This window comes from Euprymna scolopes, chromosome 9 (genome assembly GCF_053919585.1).
Source record: "Euprymna scolopes isolate OS-2025 chromosome 9, ASM5391958v1, whole genome shotgun sequence".
NCBI lineage: Eukaryota > Metazoa > Mollusca > Cephalopoda > Sepiida > Sepiolidae > Euprymna > Euprymna scolopes.
In genome coordinates, this window is record NC_136490.1 from 163,376,483 (window position 1) to 163,403,691 (window position 27,209).

The following is a 27,209-nucleotide window of genomic DNA, read 5'->3' on the forward strand; positions in this document are numbered from 1 at the left end:
AAAGGAAGGGTTGTAAAGAGATAGCTTCGAATTCGGGGGTATCAAAACCAAAACAAAGTATGATGAAAGTAAAAATAAAATAGATAAACCTCATCATTTATTATACCATACCTGTTCACACTGAAACACTTATCACAATATTCTGTGGATCTATATTAAAAAAAAACCTTGTTAAACTTTGTGACATATTTCCATTCTATGGAGGTCAGGCGCGAACGAACATCCCATAATTTTATTATACCATATTTCTTCAAACTGAAACATAATTATCAAAATATACTAACGCGGATAGATATGAAAAGTCTTTTATTAAAGTTTGTGCCTATTTCCATTGTATGGAGGCCAGGCGCGAACGCAGACACCAACATTTTATTATACCATCCCTATTTAATATAAACATACTTATCAAAGTATTATGATGTACATCTATATCAAAAACACTTGTAAACGTTTTTTTATTTTTTTTATTTTTTATTTTCATACTTTGTGGGCCAGGCGCATACGCAGACACCACAATTTTAATGAATCATCATTATGCCAGATCAAACATACCCATTCCCGTGTCTCGATACATCTTCTATCATTATATGTGATCAGTTTTCTATAATAGTCAACCATATAGGAGCCTATTCGTGACCAGACACACACACAGACGTCCAGCTTTATATTATATGATATATATATATATATATATATATATATATATATATATATAGTCGAGTATATTTTTTCTGTGTGTATATATTTAATAAAGTGCAGACGAACGAATAGCGGCAACAGTTTTACCACAGCCAACGTATGTAAATTAAGAAGCAAAAAAATATTATAAAATAGAAAAATGTGACCCAAGAAGATCTGAGAAATGGACGTGTTATAAACGTAACTTGAGAGCGATAAACAAAGAATTGTCCTTAACAAGGCCCGACAAATACCACGAGTTCGACACGGCTGAGTCTCATTAATCACCTTTAGAGTACGAGAAAACTTCTGAACAAGAGACAAGGCAGTATTCTTAAAATATCTGTAAGCAAATACATGTTGGCTCAACTGAAAAAATAAGTGGAATCCTTCCCTTGTGTTTGTTTTCTTGCGATTGTCTGCATACAGCGTTTGTGTTACAAGTAAATAGTAAAGAGTATTGGCGCCACTCAATCAGGCCATTCCAGAAAAAAAGGTTTAAAATGAAGAAAGAAAGAATAAATGTTTACTGCGTTTAAAATACTGTCGCAAAAGAAGGACTTAATAACGAATAAATCAGAGACGGAAATAATAATAATAACTAGCTGGACCCGTGAAAATTTCACGTTTTCTTTTCTTTTTTTTTCACATACACATTATCCCATCACATATCCGTACCTTGAAACATTTACATTAACTCTTTACTGCCCTGGCCGACGAATTCACCCTGGGTACTGTTTTTTTTAATAGTAAATGAAGAGTACGGTAGGTAAAATGTATGTAAATATGTATATACCAAAATCACGATATTAGTGCTCCAAATATTCTCAATAAATACATCCTCAATTATGTTTTATAAATATGTTTATTTAAAAATATTTTCAAAAGTTTTATTTAATTTTTAGCTTATTTATCATATACTTATTATATAATGGAGACTTAGAGTGTTTAAAACATGATATTGTTAATTTCGCACAGTAATGAGTCAAACCTGTGCATTTTGTTCAAACATATTTGAACCTAACGTTGAACCTAACCAAAACTATCCCAGAATATGTTCTTGATGTTTAGATGCATATGCTTGATTACTTAAAATACATTTCAAATGTCAACGTTTAAAAATTATAAACTGTCATTACATCTGTTTTTTCTCCCATATACGTCCACTATTCAGATTGCCTCAGGGAACCCAAACACATGGACAATTTTAGATGACTTCTGTGTATACGATATTTCGTGTAAATGTGATTCCTCTTCTGTGGCCATGCGTGGAATCATTAAGATGTTGGACTTTAACTCTCACAGTCTTCATTGCTCTTGCTCTTGAGAACGCTACATATAGCTGACCATGAGTAAAGCATGGTTTTGGTAAATATATGCCAACTCTATCAAAAGTCTGACCTTGAGCTTTATTTATTGTCATTGAGTATGAGAGGCGAACTGGGAACTGAGTGCGATGAAGAACAAAAGGAATATTGGCATCGCTAGGTTTCAGTTTTATCCTTGGGATAAATACTCTCTTATGAGCGTGTGAACCGCTGATTATTGGTGCCTTGATGCTGTGCTCGTGAAGCTGAATGACCTCTAGTCGAGTGCCGTTACACAGTCCCTGAGTTATGGAGAGGTTTCTCAGTAGCATAATTATTGCTCCAATTTTCAAATTCAACCTATGAGGAGGCATGCCAGATGGAGTGAGAGAATTAATGAATTCCATTGGATAATTTTGTGCTTCCTCGTCATTATCGCAACTTACAGAATCAGTGCTGAGGTACGTTTTATTTTCTGTTGGCAACATTCTCAAAATTTCCTCATTGACCGCTAAGCATTCAGAATTCTTTGGAGATAGGATTACTCTTGCTTTCATCTCTTCAGCCGTACAGTTGTCAAACACCTCCGATATCAAAGAGCCATTACATGTGCACATTTCAGGAATGTCAATAACATCTGGAGCCACTTCATCAAGAGAACTCTGGAGTGATCCATTGCCCATTTGCAGAAGCCATATTGAAAACTCCTGTTCATTTGAATTTGCTCTCATGTTCTGTGTGAGGCTCATGTGATGAAAGCTGTGCCATAAGTCTGAGCGTTTGAGGCACACATCTAGTACAGCAGCAGGAGGAGCTCTCGGGACAACCGGAAGTACTTGTCTGAAGTCGCCTCCAAGTAAAATTACTTTACCACCAAATGCAGTGTGGGTGTTCATTATATCTTTCAAGCATTTATCAATGGCTTTCTGCGCATAGCATGGGATCATAGAAGCTTCATCAATAATGAAGACTTTAACTTGCATCAGAAAGTTTCCTTGCTCAGAGTTCGGTGGCACATGGCAGACACTTGTTTCGCTTGGGGGAACCGCAAGCTTGAATATACTGTGCAAAGTTTTGCCGCATTTCAGTAGTGTTGCAGCAATACCAGTCCAAGCAGAAGTGTTTGTCTTAATGTTGTTAGCGTTAAGGTATTCATATAACTTGTTGAAAAGATAGGTTTCTCCTGAACCACCGGGTGCATCCACATAAAACAATCTATTTTCTGTTTGCTCACCTTGCTCTACAGAGAAGGCACTTGCAACCACAGCATTGGATATCTGCCTCTGTTCAATATTAAGAGAAGTCACATCTATGTTAGAGTTTCCAACATCTCCTTCATGTCCAGGATGAGCTCCAACTGGTTCAGGCAGACCAAACATGTTGCAATTCATACCATTTTCCTTGAATAAGGTATTCAGAAAGTGGAGAGCAACATTTTCAGCAGTTATGTTATCATATCTAAGCAGCAGATCTTCGATCATAAAATGCTTATTCTCATTCCATAAATGCAGAGCATTCACGGGCTGGTTGAAGACGCACATAATGGAAACATGGATAATAGTTGTCGTGGCATCTGATGAGCTGCTGCTTCTGTCAAAGCTTCCTGCAATGCATTGTCATTCTCAACCAGGCGCAGTCTGATGCATGCGCATAGAAGGTGGCAATTTCTTGACCATCGATTGTCTTCAAATTGCTGAATGAAGTCGCTCCGGGGACATGAAGGAGCAACATCCTCAAATAAAATTTTTCTTCATTTCGAGGACTTGCAGAGTACATTCTGGTTAAAATGTTGCTGAATCTAATTCGCCGTGTCCACTTTGTTGTTTGTTTGTTGAAGACACAATGCTCAGGTACAGAAAAATAGAAAAGATTTCTTGCATTCTCATCTATTTGATTGAGTTTGAACCAAGTTGTCAATTGTGTGTCACGTTCTTCTGCTCTTGCTGCCGCCTGTCTTTGATTCCCTTATCTATAGTAAACATGCTGCTCATCAGGCAAATGTACAGCCAAGCGATAAACAGTGTGGGATTGAGCATGCATTTTGAACTCTGACAATCTCCAAAAGCCCTCTGGAGGAGACACATATCTACATGACAAAAACTGTTTAACTTCACTGTGTTCATGTATTCCAGTAGGCTCATTATTATCTAAAACATGTTTGATTTCCATGTTTGCACAGTCGTGACCTTTATATATATATTTGAATAAATATTTTACGCTTTTCACCGAGGAACACACTTCAACATTAATATGGACACGGTATTTTTCCAGTAGATACTTATTGTATGGGACAACAAATCTGTTGTCAACCTCATGAGTGCCAACTTGTACCTTTTCTCCATTGTTTCTCCGTCTGTACACTGGATATCCGGATACATTTGTATTCGTTTCCTCAAGGAAATTTTTTGGAAATTTTTTCTCACATGTTCCATCAACCATGCACACAGAATTAGGATTTGATATCCCACATGGACCATGGATCATCAATGTTCTCACGCATTCTCTCAACCCTGGGTAGTCTAATGAAGGTATTTCAGCACAAACCATCTCATCAATTTGTTCTCTTGTCCTCAGTTTGTCTTCCTCTTGCAGCATTACCAAAAGGTGGCAATGTGGTAGACCGCGCTTTTGAAATTCAATGACATAGATATGAGCAACTGGAACACCAAATATATGTCTATCTTTGATATCAATCATAAGTTCCTTTAGGTGCATGTTATAAACTCGTGCAACTAAATCTGGCTTGTTTTGTGTTGTTTCATGCGGTCCAAGGTTCTCTGTGATTTCTCGACACTTTGGGTTACACGTGTATGTCAAGAAAATATCTGGTTTTCCAAATTTGCAGACGATCGCCATGGCATCTTGATATGCTTGTTGCATGTTTCTCGGACTTCCTGTGAATGACTGGAACACCTGCCTCTTGATGCTCATTCTGTCATGAGACCCGAATAAAGTGCCACTCTTAATTGTGATTGGTTATTTTGAATGCAGTTCAGACGGCATCCCTCCACCTTCACATAAGCGTCAACAATATATTGTTGCAATAATTTTCCAGCTCGATGCAAAGCACTAAAGCCATCTCTGATTGCTAGCCGGTATGAGTAAAACTCTTGCATAGTGACTTTGATGCGAACACGAGTTTGGCGTTGTGCCACATGAGCCATTTGTATATGCCATCCCGATTCGCCATTCGGAAAGAGAAGAGGATAAACCATGGGATCAAGATGGCAAGAGATATAAGCAATCCTCTCCCTCTGTTGACCTATGGGATAAACAATGATATCACGATGTACTGGAGGTGCACCATCATCACCAACGAATATGGCTGCAATCTCATTGCCTGATGGGTTGTTGTATGTCCTTCTGCCAGGACCAGGGATGAAGTGCATGGTTACTTGTCTTGGTGACACGTTCTCAATTGCAGCTCTCTTTTGTTCTTGTTCAATATCCCTCATATTATGGTATGCTGCTGCATAAGGATTATTAATCAGTGCTTCATTTATCTTTTGAAAAACAGACACTAAACAGTTAGCATTTTCTGGAGCATTTACTCTATTGTGTATGGCTTTATTGGTTTCTATGATGTACAGCTGGCCATATCTTCTCTATTCAGGGTCATTTGCATGGAGGTTGCTTGCATAGTGGTAAGTTTGACCTTGTAAACGGAAACAATAGGGTCCACGTCCTGGAGGGGGTCTAATATTGGCACCAAAAGATGCAAAAGCAAATGCAGAATTATAGTTTCTTATATTATGCCTGAAATTTGCACCCTCGGCATTGTTGGCATCAAATAATAATCTTAAATTTTCGGGGTAATCTTGTAAGGGGGGTAGCATTACTTTTCTGTTATGACAGCAATTTAGTTGTTCTCTTTGGAATCTTAAGGCTCTGCAAAATTGACATCGGACATCCATGGCCCCAATGTAATATATTTGGCGTTCCATATTGTGGGCATTTCTATGACGTTGAACACTATTTCGCTCATTTTCAAGATGATTTTGGCGCTCTTGTTGATTCATATTATTTCTTCTTACATGGTCCCCGTTTCTCATGTTTTCTAGAAATTGCTGTCTTTCTTCCATATTCATATTATTTCTTTTTACAAGGTCCCTGTTTCTCATGTTTTCTAGAAATTGTTGTCTTTCTTCCATATTCATATTATTTCTCCTTACGTGATCTCTATTTCTCAAATGGTCAAGATGTAATTCTCGCTCATCCTGGCTCATATTACGACTTTGCTGTTGCATTCTTTATCTGTTTCGATCACGGATTGATTGTCTTTCCTCTTCTCGCAAACGCTGTCGTCTGATTCTCTGTCTCTCTCTTGCTGCTTCTCTTTGCTGTGTTCTTCTCTCATCCATTGCTCTAGATGGGCCAAACGGTATGTGTTTAATCTGTCAATAATAAATGAATTTTCTTTTTTTTCTCTCTCTGCCTGGGTTGGCAGACGATAATAATTATTTGTAGACAATTTTTTCAGAAAAAAAGCAAAGAAGGCCACATTTTTGAAGTAAAAAAGGCTAACAAAAAGCCAAATTGAAAATTAAAGGAAAATTGACTATATCGAAGTTGTTGACTTTCAAATATAAACATTTAGTAAGTAACTGTGTAAACAGATTTTTAAATATTTTTAATTAACGAAGACCGCGTTTCTCTCTCTCTCTCCCTCTCTCTCTCTATCTATCTATCTATCTATCTATCTATCTATCTCTCTCTCTCTGCCTTGAGCGTGCGTACAGAAAAGGGCTGAACTTGAAAAATAAGCCAAACAGAAAATCTGATGGCCAAAATACTTTTTTCTGTTTTTTCTCTTCCCACCCCCCATCTTTCTCCCCCTCTATCTCTCTTCCCCATCTAACTCCTCTATCTCCCCCCTCTCTCCCCCTCCCTCTCTATCCTCTTGGATTTGTTTATATCTAACAGCAATCAGTAGTAGTTGGTGGAGTAAACATATATTTTTATAAAAATATTTCATGTTTCGTTCCTGGATTAGCGGAATACACATCAAACGAAGGCTAATGTAAATTTCACGGTTTTTTGTTTCTTTTGTTTTTCTCTCTCTCCCTAGTAAATAACTGTGGAAACAGAGTTTAAAATATTTTTAATTAACGAAGTCTCTCTCTTTATCTCTCTTTCTCTATCTCTGTCTATCTATCTATTTACGGATTACACATTAAACGAACGCTCAAGGCAGAGTAGATAGATAGATAGATAGATAGACAGAGAGAGAGAGAGAAAGAGAGAGAAAGAGAGAGTCTTCGTTAATTAAAAATATTTTAAAATCTGTTTCCACAGTTATTTACTAAATGTTTATATTTGTAAGTCAACAACTTCTAGGGAGAGAGAGAAAAACAAAAGAAACAAAAAACCGTGAAATTTACATTAGCCAACCTGGCAACCCTGATCTCTGCCTTGAGCGTTCGTTTAATGTGTAATCCGCTATTCCAGAATAAACTCTTCTCAACCAATCAAATTTGCCGGAAAGTTTTTTTTTCATGAAATTTAATGTTGTAGGCGTAAACATATATTTTTATAAAAATATTTCATGTTTCGTTCCTGGATTAGCGGAATACACATCAAACGAAGGCTAATGTAAATTTCACGGTTTTTTTGTGTTTCTTTTGTTTTTCTCTCTCTCCCTAGTAAATAACTGTGGAAACAGAGTTTAAAATATTTTTAATTAACGAAGTCTCTCTCTTTATCTCTCTTTCTCTATCTCTGTCTATCTATCTATTTACGGATTACACATTAAACGAACGCTCAAGGCAGAGTAGATAGATAGATAGACAGAGAAAGAAAGAGAAAGAGAGAGAGAAAGAGAGAGTCTTCGTTAATTAAAAATATTTTAAAATCTGTTTCCACAGTTATTTACTAAATGTTTATATTTGTAAGTCAACAACTTCTAGGGAGAGAGAGAGAGAGAGAGAGAAAAACAAAAGAAACAAAAAACCGTGAAATTTACATTAGCCAACATGGCAACCCTGATCTCTGCATCGAGCGTTCGTTAAATGTGTAATCCGCTATTCCAGAATAAACTCTTCCCAACCAATCAAATTTGCCGGAAAGTGTGACACACATAGATAGATAGTTACAATCGTATTAATATATAGATAACTTGAAAAAAAAAAAAAAGAAAACGAATTAAACATTTTTTCTTTTCGCTTTCACTTTCGAGTTTTCATCCGTTTTGTCTTAGTTTTAGTTTTAGTCTTAGTTTTAGTTTAAGTCTTTGTGTTAGTTTTAGTTTTAGTCTTCGTTTTAGTTTTAGTCTTAGTTTTAGTTTTATTTAAGTCTAAGTTTTAGTTTTGGTCTTAGTTTTAGTTTTAATTTTAGTTTTAGTCTTAGTTTTAGTTTTAGTTGCTAAACGGTGTTTTGTGGGGACCTTAGGCCAGTTTAAATATTATCTTGAATGTTAAAAACAAAAATGTTAGTATTATGACTCGGTTATATAATATTATAGGAGGTATAGTTAACTTCTTAACTTTTAAGTAAGAAGTAAGTCTTAAAAATGTCGCAATTAACATATTTATATTCTTGAAAAAATGGTATTCGAGCTGTTCAAGTAATGTTCGATTCTAAGGTGAGAATACTAACTTTTCCTAGTTTTTTCAATTAGTTATGTTATAAATAATAAAAAAAACACGCCCCATGTTTTGCTAGAGCTCTGCTGGGTAGCTGATAAATATTGGTTTTATTTCTATGTTTTAAAATCAGGTTTTGTGCTATTATTTTTTAGATATTTTGTTACTTGCATTCTCATGAATCGAATAATAAACACAGAAATATATTTCATTGTCACCTATTTAAACCAACTGCAAGCAAATTTACGTTGGCAGATTATTATTCGTTCATTCTAGAGTAACAGATCTTTGTGCGAAAATTGCGGACCAGTTGCCAGCATTGTGGTATGGTGGGTATGCTTTAAACATTTGAGGTACTTGCAGTCCACGAATGCAGAGATTGATTATGTGGATTTCGATGAATCTTTTCATAGATAGTCCAAGCGTTGCCGGAAAAATTGGGATAACGAATCAAATTTCCAGAATATAAAACGTAACTTACCCATCAAAATTTAGTGACTGAAATAATAATAGCGGAAATTAGAGGATTCGTAAGTAAATGGGCAAAAGATAAGAATTACTTGTGCCGTCTCAAATAACCCCGCTATATGAAGTATATATATATATATATATATATATATATATATATATATATATATATATATATATATATATATATGTGTGTGGGGGGGTGTATGTATGTATGTGTATGTATGATGCTTAGGTGTGTTACCGAATGGTAATATACAAACAATCTCTATGTACTATAGTATGATATTTAAAGACTAAACAAGGATATATAATCGGTAGGTCAGAACTACCACATACGTATTCATTGAAAACTGAGCAGAAATTATATTAAATAAAGTGTAAGTAAAATAAAAATATTAATTTATAAAATATTAAAATGCTTTTACACATAAAATACTTGAACATAATATATATATAATATATATAATATATATATATATATATATATATATAAATATATATATATTGATATATACATATAGTACATTGTAAAAGAATATATATATCGCAATTAAGCTACACAGATTATTCCTCGTTTCATCCTCGGGACAACCCAGGATTAATCTAGCAAACAAGAAGGCCGAGAAAACAGAAACCATCAAACTTGGGGATGAAGTACAGGGGTAAGCCTCCAGGAGCGTGATGTACCACACAGTGAAGCAGAGAATGCGTGACTGTGAGTAATACGGGCAAAAACATGGCAGTAGACGGGGAACCGAGACATATTCTTGACTATGAAACAGTGGGAATCGATGTGCAGCATGAAGGTGATGAGACACTTCGGCATCTGAGTATGAAAAGACGACCGCTACAGTGAATGGGAGGGAACAAAATGCGATCTAGAGATCTTATCGTGTATGTGTGTGTGTGTCGCGCGAGGTCCGACGAAAAAGAGAGAAAATGATGTGCATGTGGTTTTATAAGATGTGGTCTCGCGAAATCTCTCTGCACACACAAACGAGGTAGATAAGCTGTATAAAAGCAGCCCGAGTTGAGAAGTAAGATTGTAAGCGTTGACGATTGTTGGGTTTCTAACCACGCGTTGGGTAAATTAATGGACGTCATTTGTATATAGAATCGACTGTAAACATTTAACATTAAATATGAATATATATTTTGAAATTGTTATTCACCACAAACAAGAATATAGCCACTTACACGATAGGCTTACTGAAAATTAAATCCATAGGGAGCATCTTAATTGGTGAATTCAGAGGAAAGATATTTGTTAACATCACTTTTACATTTGTGAACACTCGTAAAGTTCAGAAAACAAAAAGTTTAAAGAGAATCACACATTCATGCGATCAACTATAAAAGGTATCATTAGAAAACAGGAACTTCTAAACTTAAATTTTGCTGTGAAACATGTTATCTCGATTACTGTTATGAAACAGCAATGCGATGTAACATTTTATTCCGATATCGTTTAACTTTATTCTTTGTACAGTAGGATACTTTGTGGCGACCAAGTATTTTATTTTAATAATATTTTTATAATTTTAGTTTCATTACTGATATATTTGGGTATTATTGTTATTATTATGAAAAAAGTTCCGGTTGATGAAATTTTCAACAGTGTTACTCATCTGAGTACTGATATTTATATAATCAGTACAAGGGATAGAAAAAATATAATTAAGAATAAAAGATATCTATTTCGCCATGTCTCCGAGTACAAAATATCTCCTGGATTAAATATAAAGGTCCAGCGTTCTACAAGAGCACCAACAAAAGATGGGTTGTTGTATGGACTGAAATATTTTGAAGAATAACACCCTAGATCAGACCTAATACTAAAAATAAAATAAATTTCCATCTCACATGTTCCTGAATGTTTGAATTTCCATATGTTAATATTAAGATGTGATCGGTTTTCAGCCAGAAATTTGGCGATTAATTGGTTGAAGCTGAACGATTTGACCTTTGAGAACTCTACCAAACTCCCCCGACATGTTTGAGTCTAAACATTGGAATTTTAGATATAGGTTCATTGGACATGGATCTAACTTAAAAACTTGATTTGAGCCCAAAACAATAAATTTTAATGGGTCATAATAGGGGTAAAGTTAAAAAAATGATCCACCTTTTTTTGCTCAACATACATCTCCAAATACCCGGGCAACGCCGGGAACCCATGCTAGTATAGCTATAAAGGTGAAAGTGTCTGTCTTTCTGTCTGTGTGTCTGTGTACATTTCCCTCCGCAATAACTCTGCCAATGTTCAGTCTATAGACGAGAAATTTTATATACAGGGTACTGAGATTTGGGGAAATCTTTGTAACCCGTTTTAGGTCAGAAATTTTGGTTGTTAAGGTTGACTTTTGAGAACGCTACCAAATTCCTCCGCCAAGTTTGGGTCTAAACACTTGAAATTTGGGATATAGGTTTCTTGGAAATGGATCTAACTTGATTTGAGCCCAAAACAGTAAATGTTAAGCGGTCATAATAGGGGCCAAAGTTTTTAAAAATTACCTCTGTAGTCTCTACCAAATTAACTAGACAATTTCTGGTGTAAACATTTGCAATTATACATAAAGGGTATTCAGAGATAGGGCAAGCCTTTTAATCGGTTTGGGTCGAAAATTTGAGCTACGAATATATAAATGTATGTATGTGTGTTTGAATGTCTGCTTAAAACCTTCGACAGCGGCGACCAATTTTCACAAGATCAGTATCGTTTTGAAGCTTCACACTTCAGACGACAAATACCGAAAATTGGCTAAAAACATTAATTTCTTCACCCTCAACTGGGCAGTTTTCTATAGGGAGCGGTCGCTTTTTTCGTCGATATTTTCCAAAGTCATCCCCTATTTTCGATTGTCTAGCCTTAATTTAAACCTCCATCATTTTCGGTTTGGTGGTGGTCGTAACAGCAAAGACCACGTTTTTTCCCGTTCTTTCCTCCTTTGCGGTACGGGTTCGAGCCTACCTTCCTACTACCACTTTTTATTGCTCAACACACACCTCCAAATGATAGTATATCTATAAAAGTGAAAAGGTGTCTGTCTGTCTGTCTGTCTCTCTGTGTACATTTGCCTACCAAATAATTCTGCCAATTTTCGGTTTAAAGACTCGGGATTTGACATAAGGGGTACTGATATTTGGGAAAATCGTTTTAATCAGTTTCGACCAGAAATTCAGCCGTTAAGGGGTCAAAGTCCAACGATTTGACCTTTAAGAACTCTATCGAACTTCTCCGCTAATTTTTGGTCTAAACCCTTGACATTTTAGATATATGTTGCTATGACACGGATCTAACTTTATAATTTGATTTGAGTCCAAAACAGTAAATATTAAGGGTCATAATTGGCGTGAAATTTAAAAAAAAAATGGACCTCTGTGGTGTCTAAAAAATTACTCAGTCAATTTTTGGTCTACACATTTTAAATTTTACATAAAGTGTATTCAGACATAGGTCAAGCTTTTTAATAGTTTTTTTTTATTTTTACTGAGAATTTAGCTTTCAATGGAGCACAGTTCAAAAGATCTTTCCTTTGCAGTCTCTAGCAAAATATTAAGTAAATTTTACATAAAAGGTATTCAGAAATCCAGCAAGCTTTTTAATTAGTTTTTGGGCGAAAATTTGGCTGGCAAGAGGTAAAAGTTTACAAAGTTTACTTTTGCTGACTCTACCCAACTTGGCCAATTTTGAGTCTAAACACTCGAAATCTTAGATGTAGGTTACGTGTACATGTATCAAACATTTTAATTTAATTAGAGCCTAAAACAATAAATGTTAAGGGGTCAAAATTAGGGCCAAAGTTTAAAACAATTTGACGTCTACGGTCTCTACCAACTTATCTCTATAATGAAGCCTATTATATAGAAAGACATTAACGTACATATTCACACTTTTTAATATATACATATGCACATAAAGTTATGAAATGTACATAGGGTCCAAGTAATGCCGGGCTGAACTGTTAGTATATATATAAATTTTACCTCTGCGGTCTCTACGAAATTACTCAGACAAATTTTGCTGTAAACATTTGAAATCTTACATACATCTCTTCACGCGTAGGGCAAGTTATGAACAGTACATAGGGCCCTAGCAAAGCCGGACTGGACTGCTAGTATTTTACAACTACAATGTTTTAACGTCTTTATCTGCTCACATAAATTAGTCGAATCCTGTAGTTCTGAGAAATACAGACACACAAGATATTTAATTAACTTCCGTTTCCATGATGCCACAAAATGAATAATCAAATAAAAGACTGAAAAAAGAGAAAATGGCGCTGATAAAAAAAAACCGAAACAAAACAACTGAAAAGAACTTTAATTTTATTAAAGAGAATTCGGTGCTAAATTATTATTGAAATTTTTCATTTATTGTTTGAATATTGACAATTAGATTACCAACACTTTACAAACGGTGGATTTCTCGTTGGGAATTATTTGTATCTGAAGTGGTCTAGGAAAATCATTACATGATTCAGCTTATTTTCGATAAAGACGCGAAACGCGTGATTAATTTGTGATCATTTGCAATTAGAGAAATGTTGGAGTGGGTAGATTATAATGCAATAATAACGCAGATAGTAGAGATAAACTGAGCAGAATGTAGTACCGTCCCCTATTTTCCTCTCTTTCCTAGGAGTGTTTTGATGAACATCCAATAAAAACAAGTTTTATTTAATTAGCTGGACCTGTGGAGCATCAATATATTACACATGAAACCGTCCATATAGAAATTCCACAACAGACTCTTTGACATGTAATATATTAATGTTGGCATCCTGTCGATGTTCAGCATAAATAGACCCGTCCTCATAGTATATTATCTATTTTATTAAACCGCGAAAGTATTAATCTAAGCTAGCAAGAACGCCCGGTCGTAAAATACGCTTAATTATGCTATTTTAATTTTTGCAGATTTAGTATATATTATTATTATAGAGACAATTTTATTCGATTCTTATATATTAGAAATATGTGATGTCAAAAATAAAAAAAATATATATCCACATAATTTGGGTGCATCAGCTTGAATCGAATCCAAAACCAAAACTAATACAAAAAATAACTATAACTATAACTATATATATATATATATATATATATATATATATATATATATATATATATATATATATATATAACACATACACTACCGTATATATATATATATATATATATATATATAGGAAGAGAGAGAGAGAGAGGGAGAGGGAGATATATAGGAATCAATAAAGAAAGAAAATTACGATATAAAACTATATACTGATATATATAAATTTATTAATTTATTTAAAAAGTATAAATCATTTAGGGAGTACAGGGTGGTTGCCAATTACCCTACACCCTTAATTGATGTATCGCTTTTCTGAATAATGAATACATCTATATGTATTAGTTTATAGTTTTATATTGCCCTTTTCTTCTTTTTTATTCTTATATAAGCTCCAAATCAATTCAGTAAGCTTTGCTATTACCCGACTAGTCGTCTCTTTACGAATGGATCTTATATATATATTATTTTCCTATGCTTATAGATGTGAATTACAAAAATGTAAGAACAGTATATGCTTCTTGAAAAATCAAATAATAAAGAAGCCTTGCACACATCGAAACAACTAATAAATAACATCTTACGTCTTTTCTACATTCTATATTAGTTTAATATTATAGAACTAGCAAAGACAAGTATTATTCATAGTTTCTGATATAATGTTCCTCCAAAAGTATTTCAAGAAATAACGATTACTATTTTGAGATGGAGAATACATATAAGATAACACACTTAGCTTGCATATATAAAAACCTTTTGGTGACTATTCTAAAATACTGTAAAATACATGCTCCATCTTGTCCTATATATATATATATATATATATATATATATATATATATATATATATAAATGAAACGTCTGGCTCAAATTCGATAAACTAGAAAGTCCGTTTGCAAACTAGAAAGTCCGTTTGCAAACATATTTTGAAACAATGACTGTACCTAACCTAACTGTGCTTTTAAATATTAAATATTAAAAAAATATTACCATATTAAGAAAAAAACTTTTTTTCGACACCGCCACTTTCCGTTTTTGGATTAGGACATTGAGTGTAAATACTTCCGGTTTCTTCAACGCCGTTTCGGCTTCTTCCACGCCGTTCTTTACCGCTAAGTAACCATGTCATATTTTTATATAAACAATTACATTAATTCGTTTTCTTTTTGTTATTTCTTTTTTCGGCCTTCTTTTTCTTTAGATAATATCTTTAACCATTAGCGGTGTATATTTGACTTATTTTTAAATTCTATTGAAATACACACGTGCCGAAGATCTATATCGTGGCTAGCTTTTTATTTCCTTCCAAGTATTTTCGCATTCTTTAACTCTGTTTCAGAAAATTCGGTTGTTTTATCATATTCGGAAACAGTTATTTTATCTAACCTAATTGTGTTTTTAAATATTAAAAATAAAAAAAAATACCATATTACATAAAACTTTTCCTACAACTTCAGTTTCCATTTACAGCCGATTAATAAATTAATTCGTATTTCTTTTTTTTCTTTTTTTCATTTCTCTTTTTTATATAACCGTTTTTTTCATTGCTAACATAAAACCACTGTAACTTAATTTTTAAACTGAAGCCTGCCTTTTGATATATATATATATATATATATATATATATATATATATATATATATATATATATATATAAAATTTGTTTACACTTAGCGGTGTTGTATATATATATATAAATATATATATATATATATATATATATATATATATGTATATATACAACACCGCTAAGTGTAAACAAATTTTATATATATATATATATATATATATATATATATATATATATATATGAAAAGGCAGGCTTCAGTTTAAAAATTAAGTAATGTATATATATATATATATATATATATATATATATATATATATATATATAAATTTGTTTACACTTAGCGGTGTTGTTTACTTTCCGATTTTTTTATTTTATTTTTTTTCGTCTCTATTTTGACCATATGAAACAACCTTTTTTCCGCCAACTTTTTTTGCTTCCTCCATTTTCTTTACAGCTTACTTTCCACATTTACGGCGTATAATTACCTTATCTCACTGTTTGCTATTTCATTTCGATATAGTTTTTTTTTCATTTATAAACGACTGTTTTTTTTTACTTGCTAACAAAAAACACCGTAAATTAATTTTTTTTTACATGCTTACTTATTTTTTACATAAGCAGTAAATTCACTTGCATTACTGTTTGTTCACTTTACATTTATATATAAACCAGTGTATTAATCTCTTCTTTTTTATGCAGCCTGTCTTATACTTTATGTATTAATTTTTACACTTAGCGGTGTCGTTTACTTTTTCCAGTTTTTTGTTTTTTTCGTCTTCTCTATTTTGATCAAATTAAACAAACTTTGTTTCCGCCAACCTTACTTGCATTACTTTTTTTTCATCCTGCTTTTTCTTTATATATTATTTTTGTATTTGCGATGTATAATTGTCTTATCTCAGTGTATGCTATTTCATTTCGCTATTTGTTTTTTTGTTGCTGTTTTTTTTCTTTTCTCTTTTTTTACAACCGTTTTTTTCTAACAAAAAAAAACTCCATGAATCAATTTTTTTCTACATGCTTCCTTATTCTTTTTTCACATAAACAGTGAATTCACGTGGATTACTGTTACGTCACTTTTCCTATTTACCACAAATAATAAACCATAGAATTCTTTCTTTTGTTCGATTCTTACATTAGCAATTGTCCATTTACTGCTTAGAATAACCCCTTTTCCTTTTGGCTGTTCTTTAAATCTAAAGTCGTTCTTGGTAAGTACCGGTGTCATTACAGTTGTTTTCCGTTTTAAATGCCCCGCCACAGATCACACTTAGGTCGGCGTACCCGAAATACCGATCTAATTCGACGATTAGTTGACAGTCAAAATCCTGAACAACGAACATCGGCAAACGAGCAGAGCAGACAACGGATGATTTTGATACGTGCCAATGAAGCAGCAGATCGAGGCTTGAGGCAACAATCCTGTAATACAGTTCTGCTTCAATCTCGACGGAATGAACGTGAGAGACTGTGACATGCGGAAAGACGTCAATGAGAACCTGCAGCTCAGTGTCAAACTCTACTCCATGCTCAACAAACCCGGGATTGGGATCGGCTTTTTTTTTTTTAAACAGTGATCACCACTTATCAAGGCCCGGAATCCACCCAAGGATAAGGGTTATTGCAAGTGCATTACGTTAGTGTGGAGATTTGATGAAGTGTTTACTTAAGGGGGCGGTTCATTAGGAATTTGTTAACATTGGACTTGAAGACATCCAAGTTGTAGTCCGGTGGGAAGCAGGCAGACGGAACAGAGTTCCACAGGACTGCAGTTCTAAGAAAGACGCTTTGTTCATGGAATCCGCGTTTTGATTTAGGCACAGATATAGAGTGGGGGGAATTTTTCACAGTGCATTCAGCTAGACGGGTGTTTTTCGTGAAAGATTGGCGAGGGGGGACCAGAGATTGGAGTTCAGACGATCACCTGCCATAGAAATAACGATAAAACAAGGACAGGCTCGCAACGTCTCTTCTGTGGGAGAGAGGTTGCAGGGTAGAGAAAAGGGCATCCCCCACTAAGCCACGAAGTCTATTTTGTACTCTGTCAAGGCAGGATAGGCTGTTTTTAGCAGCTCCTGTCCAGATATGGCAACAGTATTCCATCCTTCAACGTACTTGGCTTTTATATAGATAGAGAATTGCATCAGAAGTGAGATATCTTCTGGAGCGGTAGAAAGATCCCACCATCTTTCCAGCGACAATGGCAACAGACTTGATGTACGTGTTCCATTTCAGATCAGGAGTAAAGGTCAAACCCAGAAGCTTGTCAAAACACGGGGCCTCACCCAGACGAGAGCCATCCATCACAATTGATGCCAGATGGGGATCAGAGCGTTGATGATGTAAGGATAGGAGTTTGGTTTTGGATGCATTAAAGGTAACCAGCCACATCTTCCCCCACTGAGATCAGATGAGAGAGAATCAGAAAGAACTTTGTCATTTACAGCCTTTGATGTGTTACGGTAGATGGTCGTGTCATCAGCATAGATGCAAACGAATGATTTAAGTATGTGTTTAGGGAAGTCATTGATGTAAATCAGGAAGAGAGTTGGGCCCAGGATTGACCCCTGAGGGAATCCAGCATTTATATTGCAGGCCTCCGATTTTTGTCCATCTACCACTACTTTTATGAGCCTATCGGAGAGAAATGAGTTAATGATTGAGAAAACATTTCCAGTTATACCGTTGCTGGAAATCTTGTGAAGTAGACCCTTATGCCATACCTTGTCGAAGGCCTTTGATATGTCGAGAGCAATTGCCCTGGAAAGGAAGCCTTTGTCAAGAGATTCACTAATCCTGTGGGATATAACCGTCAGCACATCTGCGGTCGATCTTGCAGAGCGGAAACCATATTGTGTGTCACTAAGAAGGTTATTCCTGCTGAGGTGGTTGACTATTTCTCTATTTAATATGGATTCAACCAACTTACTCATAACACACAGGAGACGTATTGGTCTGTACTGAGAGGGAGATGACTTATCACCTGAATTCTTAAATACAGGGCAAACTGATGAGGTCTTCCAGGAAGTCGGAAAACACTTCTCCTTAAGGCAGCGCTTAAATAGTTTCGTTAGTATGGGAGCAAGTACTGGTTGATGCTTTTTTAACACTATAATTGGGATGCCATCATGGCCAGTTGCTTTACTGGAATCAAGGTTCTTGATTAGCTTGGCGACCTCATCATGCACGGATATTTGTATGTTACCTAGCTTGTTCTGTGTTATAGGAGGAAATATGGGGAGTTGATGGCTTTCGTCGCATATGGTAGAATTAGCTGCAAAGTTCTTTGCAAATAGTTTGGCCTTGTCTGACGCTGACGAGATGACCTCTGGTCCATTGATAATTGTTGGGATAGAACGCACACTTCTGTTCAGGATCCTACTTGTTATTTGCCAAAACTGGTGGGAACCAAGCTGCTGATCAGCTACCTTAGATTTAACAGACTGGGCATATAGCTCTCTTGTATTTTTTATTACTCTTTTACAGTGGTTGCTGGCAGTCCTGAAAGCAGCTTTAGTCTCAGTGCATCTATTACGTTGGTAGCTATGGAAAAATGGCTTGCATTTCACTACGACCCTGATGATGATTACAGTTGGAGTCACCAGGTTCAAATCGGCATAATGACTGAAGTGTGTCCCTACTGCAAGGCTCTGAAATTTAAGGGGGAAACTAAAGGATTGTGCTGTGTCAATGGAAAAATTCAACTACCATAACTTGAGGAACCACCAGAACCATTAAAATCTTTGCTTGCTGGATATACTGCTGAATCAAAGTATTTTCTATCGAACATCAGGAAATACAACTCATGCTTCCAAATGACGTCGCTTGGTGCAGAAATCATTACAGCACAATTCATGCCAACTTTTAAAGTTAAGGAACAGATTTATCATAAAGTTGGATCTCTGCTTCCTTGCCCAGACGGTCATCATAGATTCCTACAACTGTATTTTATCGATGATGAACTGAATGCACGCTGTGAAATTTCAATTGGCACCAAAAGGTCCATTGTTTCCGAATTGCAAGACATGCTTTATAATAAAAACAATTTGTTGCGTTTATTAAAAACTGCAATTGAAATGATGTCATCTGATACACATAAGATTGTTATTCGTGCTGACGAATCTCCTGCTGGAGAACACGTGCGAATATTAAATGCTCCAACTATAGATGAGGTGGCAATTGTTATAGTTGATCAATTTCAACCGAGGGATATTGCCCTTCATAGGAGAAATGATCAATTGACAAACATTGCAGAATCTCATCGATGCTATGATGCTCTGCAATACCCAATCATTTTCTGGGATGGTGCTGATGGGTATCATTTCAATGTTAACATGATAAATCCAGTTACTGGTGAGGAAACAAATAAAAAATGCAGCGCAATAAACTATTATTCATACCGATTAATGATTCGGGAAAATGAAACCAATCACATTCTGAAATGCTGCAAATTGTTCCACCAATACATCGTAGACATGTACGCAAAAATTGAATCTGAACGTTTGCTATTCATACGTTTGAATCAGTCCAAACTTCGCTCTGAGGAATATGTTCACTTGCGAGATACAGTTCAAATTAATGGTAATACTACAAACGTTGGAAGATTAAAATTTTTGCCGTCTTCATATATAGGTAGTCCACGTCATATGCATGAATACACTAAGGATACTGTTTTATATGTTCGTCAGTATGGCCGTCCTGACATGTTCATTGCATTCACATGCAACCCTGCCTGGGATGATATACAGCTACTATTTTTCCTGGACAATCATCAGTAAATAGGCATGATATTACAGCACGTCTTTTCAGACAGAAGCTGAAATCGCTAATAGATTTTATTGTTAAGCATAAAGTCTTTGGGTCTGTGTGCTGCTGGATGTATTCAGTGGAGTGGCAAAAGAGAGGATTATCACACTCACACATACTAATCTGGCTCCATAACGAAATCAGTCCAGATCAAATCGACAATGTGATACGTGCTGAAATACCTGATGCTGATATTGATAAAGACTTGCATGAAGTTGTGAAAAAACATACGATACATGGACCTTGTGGTATATTAAATCCAAATTCATCATACATGAAAGATGGAAAATGCTCTAAGAGATATCCTCGGGCATTACTATCAGACACAGTTACAGGAAATGATGGATATCCTTTATACAGGAGAAAATCTTCAGATAATAACGATAAATTAGCAATCATACAAATGCGCAATGGTGATATTGAAGTCAATAACCGGTGGGTTGTTCCATATTCACCTTTGCTTTCCAAATCCTACAAATCGAACATTAATATGGAATACTGTAACTCAGTTGAGTCCATCAAATACATTTGCAAGTATGTGAATAAAGGCAGCGATATGGCAGTTTTTGGTTTGAAAACTCAAGGCAATGATAGGAATGCAAACATACATATCGATGAAATTGCACAGTTCAAAGCTGGAAGATATCTAAGCAGTAATGAAGTCGTATCGCGAATTCTTCTATTTCCCATACCTGAACAAAGTCCAGCTATTGTTCACTTATCAGTACATTTAGAAAATGGACAACAGGTTTACTTTAAAGCTTCAAATGTACAACAGATAGCTTTTAATCCCCCGGCGACAACATTAACGGCTTTTTTCACGTTATGTCAAAATGACGCCTTTGCATCAACACTGCTCTATTCGGAAGTGCTCATGTATTACACATGGAATAGAAGTAGAAAATTATTTGAACGACGCAAACGAAGAGATAGAGTAGACGGACACCCTGGAATTTACAAAGAAAACACAATAGACCGATTTTATATTATTCATCCCAAACAAGATGAATGTTTTTTTCCTTCGCATGCTATTGGTAAATGTCCCTGCTCAAACATCTTTCCAGCACTTAAAAATAGTCAATGTTGTTACGCATGCCACATTTCGCAGTGCATGTCAAGCACTGAAATTATTGGAGAATGACGGACACTGGGATGAATGCATTAATGGTGCATGTTACACATCGCAGCCAATTCAAATTCGTGCATTGTTTGCCATCATATTGACAACTTGCTCCCCCTCATCTCCATTAGAGTTATGGGAGAAATATAAATCACACATGGCCGAAGATATTTTGCATCAAAAACGCAATGAAACTGCAAATACCTACCTGGATTTTAAATCAGAAATCTATTATAAGGCATTGATACGGATTGACAATTTGTGCTTAGAAATTGCAAACAAAGTTCTCAGTCAATTGGGATTGACGTCACCGAATCAATCTGCTGCGACTTTGTTTGATGTAAAATTGCGTCGGGAACAAACTTTCAACACAGATGATCTTTTGTTGTACATTCATTCAAATATTACAAAACTAACTATTGAGCAAAAACACATTTACAACAAAGTAGTGGAAACAGTCAATAATGGGGTGGGAGAAACTTTCTTCTTAGATGCGCCAGGAGGAACTGGTAAAACCTTCTTAAATTAATTTTGGCAACCATTCAATCACATTCTGACATAGCCTTAGCTCTTGCATCATCTGAAATAGCTGCAATATTACTGCCAGGTGGAAGAACTGTTCATTTTGCTTTGAAACTACAATTGAATATGCAATTTATCGAAACTCCATTATGCAACATTTCCAAAACATCGAGTATGCGAAAGTTATTGCAGAATTGTAAACTTATTGTTTGGGATGAATGCACAATGGCACACAAAAAATCACCGGACACTCTGGATCGATCATTGCAAGACGTGCGTGGTAATGACCAACTCTTTTGGAATGCAGTATTATTGCTAGCTGGAGATTTCAGGCAAACACTACTTATAATTCCTCGATCAACACCAGCAGATGAAATAAATGCTTGCCTAAAATATTCCACTTTTTGGCGATATGTGAGAACATTCCATTTGACTAGAAATATGCGTGTCCAGCAGCAAAACGATCACTCAGCAGAGTTATTTTCAAATCAATTACTGCAAATCGGGAATGGAAATGTTCCGGCTAATCTTACCTCAGGACGAATTTCATTGCCACAAAACTTCTGTAATTTAGTGACAACAAAAGACGACTTGATTAAAACGGTTTTTGCGGACATTCAATTTAACTATAAGGACCCCAGTTGGCTGAGTGAACGAGGAATTCTTGCCCCCAAGAAAAAAGATGTTCATGAACTCAACAGTACTATTCAGTTGAACATTCCTGGTGAGTTAGTCACATACAACTCCGTCAACACTGTTCCTGAAGAAGACGAAGAAGTCAACTATCCAAAAGAATTTTTGAATTCACTGGATTTACCAGGGATGCCACCTCATGTACTGCAATTGAAAACTGGCGTGCCAATCATTCTGTTGCGAAATATTAATCAGTTTTGTAATGGCACACGTCTTTCTGTAAAAAAAAAATAATTAACCTAATAGAAGCCACAATTTTAATGGGGCCTTTCGAAGTTGAGGATATCCTGATGTCCTATGATTACTACAGATATGCCATTTCAATTCAAGAGATTGCAATTCCCAATTAGACTGTCATTTGCTATCACGATCAACAAAGCACCGGAACAATCTTTAGAATTGTGCGGCTTATATTTACATACTGATTGCTTCTCACATGGGCAATTATATGTTGCATTACTAGAGTCGGCAAACCAGGCAATCACTTCATTTGCACTGAATCAGGAACCACCAGGAATACTGTGTATCCACAAGTATTGGAAAATTAAACATATCAGATACATGCATTTTTTTGTCAATTTACACTATTTACGCCACATCAACGCGTGGATGGGTACGACTAGTAATATAATAATTATATAAGAGCAAAAAGTTTCGCATTGGAAGTGCCTTCAATCAGACACGATAACAATTTGAATTTATTAAAGTCCAAAGGAAAGCCTACATCGATTGTTATGTATAAGATGTGTTTTCTTGCCTTGTATACTATGAATAGTAAACACCTAAAATAAATTGAGATACAATAAACTGTCGTGTACATTGTTCGTAATAATCCTTTAAAATTGATTAAATATTCCCCTCCTGGTAAATTGCCGAATGCGAGTCATAAAACGTAGATAAAGTACTTTTTTTTTTAAATTAAAACGTACTGGAAGATTTGCAGGTGTTCTTAGAACGTAATTTTACAATTTTCATCTCAATTATGACAGGGAACTTATATCCAAAAACTGTTTTCATAAATAGTATGCACGTGCTTTACGTTCATTGGTTTCAATGATTTCCCTATAGAATGTCATTTATCAAGAAGCTGTGTCGGATTACGCATTTTAAGGTGTTATTTAACTGCAGATGTTGTTTACGAAAGTTAAATCTAAAACAGGAAAAACGGAATAAAATACATATTAGAAAAAAATGAAAGATGCATAAGTATTTGCATCTTTACATAATGGTTAACGTATTGTTCATAACCCAACAACAGATGCATTGCGAAATACAACCTGCGTCTAGAAATTTTCATAAAATAATTTTGAGAATTCGTTTTTGACTAAAAATGATGTGTTCAATCGATATTTTCATATTGTGAACAGCCGTAGCTGATGAAAATCAGTAATGCAGTCTTAGTGGCAGCAATCCATTTATATATATATATATATATATATATATATATATATATATATATACATACATACATATATCCATACATATATATATATATACTTTGACATTGTATCTATCTATCTATATATCTATAAAAACAGAGATGTGTGTGCCACAGACGATTTCTGATTGGTTAATCCAATAATCACATCTCCTAAAAAACTATGGTTCGTAGGCTCTTAACTTTACCATAAAATATTATGGCTTTATTTATTGTCCATCTTGGAAGGGTTTAATTTTTCCTAACTTGCGATTTACCAATTACAAAAATACGAAACTTACAATCTAACAATCGAACCTCCGACATCACGGCCGCCATTATGAAACTAAACTAAAAAAAAAACGCGCGTTCACTCGTGGTCTTTTCATTTCGGGTTTGGGCACTTGTGCAGTTTTCCATTGACATTAAAAAATGGAAATATTTTTAAAAAAATATATTGTACGTACTCGTCATGGGATAAAGTTTTCCTACAGAAAAAATCACGTAATTTCATCAAGTAGTTATTTTTTTATAGCGAAAAAAGAAAAAAATCAACGCTACAAGCGAGTCATTATTAATTCAGCCATCTTGATTCTTAACCAAACAGAAAGTTCAAGTAGGGGGATTTCCCTTTTTTTTTTTTGATAGCGAGGCCAAATTTCGTGAATTTGGCCTTTTTTTAAAAGCAGTTTGGCCTTCAAAATTTCTGTTTGGCCTTTTTCTTCACCGATGAAATAAAAAAAGCAAATAAAAACAACGCAATAAAACTTTTAAAAATACGGCACACTTTTGTTGTTCTTGTTTTTTTTTTGTAATTTTCCTTATTTTTTTATTTTTTCAAGATAATACTATATAATGGGCACTATTATGCCAAATTAGCCCCCGACGCCCCAAAAATGCACAAAATTTCGAGATTTAAGGTTTTGACGAGATAATTTAGCGAATTGTCCGGACTATTGCGAGAGAACCATCCATTAGTTTTTCCAGAAATTTTGCCACAAATTGTATTTCAATACATAGATGTGCATAGTAACAACATTTTTTTGCCGAAAATTCCCGTTGCGTCCCCAGATTTCATCGGTGAAGAAAAAGGCCAAACAGAAATTTTGAAGGCCAAACTGCTTTAAAAAAAAGGTCAAATTCGCGAAATTTGGCCTCGCTATAAAAAAAAGGGAAATCCCCCTACTTGAACTTCCTGTTTGGTTAAGAATCAAGATGGCTGAATTAATAATTATAAGACTATCAATACACACAAAAAAAAATATAGATTTATTTTTGGGTAAAGTTTCCCCGGGTTTTCCTTTCACTTGAGTAAATAATGGTCTTTTGTTATATATATGACGTACTATTATCCTTATATATATGATGTTTATGTTTATATATATATATATATATATATATATATATATATATATAAGTGATAGTGTCTGTGTGTGTCTGTGCGTCTGTGTGCATTTCCCTACGCTAAAACTCTGTCAATTTTAAGCCTAAAGATTCGAAATTTGATATACAGGGTACTGAGATTTGGGAAAATCGATGTGATAGGTTTTCGACAGAAATTTGGCGATTAAGTGGTCAATATTCAACGATTTGACCTTTGAGAACTCTACCAAACTCCTCCTACAATTTTGGGTCTAAACACGTGATATTTTAGATATAGATTCCTTGGACATGGATCTAACTTATTAACTTTACTTGATCCCTAAACAATAAATGTTAAGAGGTCATAATAGGGGTCAAAGTTTAAAAAAATTGACCGTTTTTTTTCTCAGCATTAACCTCAAAACACCTGGGCAACGCCGGGCACCGATTGCTAGTATATGATAAAGATGTTTTTTTTTTAAATCGTCAGAACTACTTAAGATTATTATACACACACATATATATATATATATATATATATATATACAGGTACATATATATGTATATGTATATGTATGTTATTGATGTAAGCATAACATTTTTGCTTCTCATGGAATCCATGTGTTTTTTGTGGTTTATACTTTGAACGATCTATAAAAAGCCTAAATAGTGTAAGTTTTTATATATTTTTTTATTCATATGTTACATATTCTATTGTTAACCTCTTTCTAAAAAAAGACAAACTTTTATGGATGTATATAGTTTTCTGATAAATGGTTTGGTCCCTACACACCAATTAAAGAAACACATGTAAGACATATCATATATCAAATAAAATCATATGGATTTGATTTAAATATACTTGTGATTATATATGTATTCATAAATATATGTATATATATACACACACATATATATATTGTTATATATATACATATCAATATATATATATATATAAATATATATACATATATATATATACATATATATATATATATATAGATATATATATATATAGATATATATATATAAAGTCTGGGTAGGTTATCCATAAAAGATGTTGAGTGAAATTTGAAAATCAAATAAGAGACGTGTTACATTTACTCTTTAAAGACAATTAACAACGCGATGTCTTTTTAATTTATTAACCTTTATAAAAGAAACGAATGTTTATTTGTAAAGAGAGAAATATATTTCGGAGATATACACTCCTTTTTCAATCTGTATATATATATATATATATATATATATATATATATATATATATATACATATATATACACTCCTTTTCAATCTGTATATATATTTTTTCCTCTTATTCTTCGTCATGATGATTTTATGGATAACCTACCCAGACTTTCAAATCACGCAAGACCACGCGTAATTATCTGGCTACAGAAAAACCACAGCTAACATCCGGTGGACTTAACTGAAATATCTTCCATTTTACATCATGACGAAGAATAAGAGGAAAAATTTATATATATACAGATTGAAAGGGGAATGTATATCTCCGAAATATATCTCTCTCTTTCAAAATAAACATTCATTATTTATAATCGCGTTGTTATTTGGATGTAAAGTGTTAAATGTTGATTATCAAATTAAACTCAACGCCTTTTATGG

The 27,209-nt window shown here is 34.4% G+C and overlaps 3 protein-coding genes across 6 annotated transcripts in view; all 3 read right to left on the reverse strand.

Annotated features, from left to right (window-relative positions):
- The window catches only part of LOC145284964 (FMRFamide receptor-like), a 1,154,906-nt gene that overhangs the window by 735,528 nt on the left and 392,169 nt on the right, over positions 1-27,209 (reverse strand). The window lies entirely within an intron of this gene.
- On the reverse strand, positions 1,886-4,916 carry LOC145284694 (ATP-dependent DNA helicase Pif1-like). Its single transcript, XM_080133587.1, has 2 exons — positions 4,203-4,916; positions 1,886-3,385 (listed from the first exon to the last, which is right to left on the reverse strand). Exons 1-2 carry the CDS (start codon positions 4,914-4,916, stop codon positions 1,886-1,888), a joined length of 2,214 nt encoding a protein of 737 aa, XP_079989713.1.
- LOC145284695 (uncharacterized) lies at positions 4,913-5,440 on the reverse strand. The gene has a single exon (XM_080133588.1). The coding sequence runs from the start codon at positions 5,438-5,440 to the stop codon at positions 4,913-4,915; it is 528 nt and encodes a 175-aa protein (XP_079989714.1).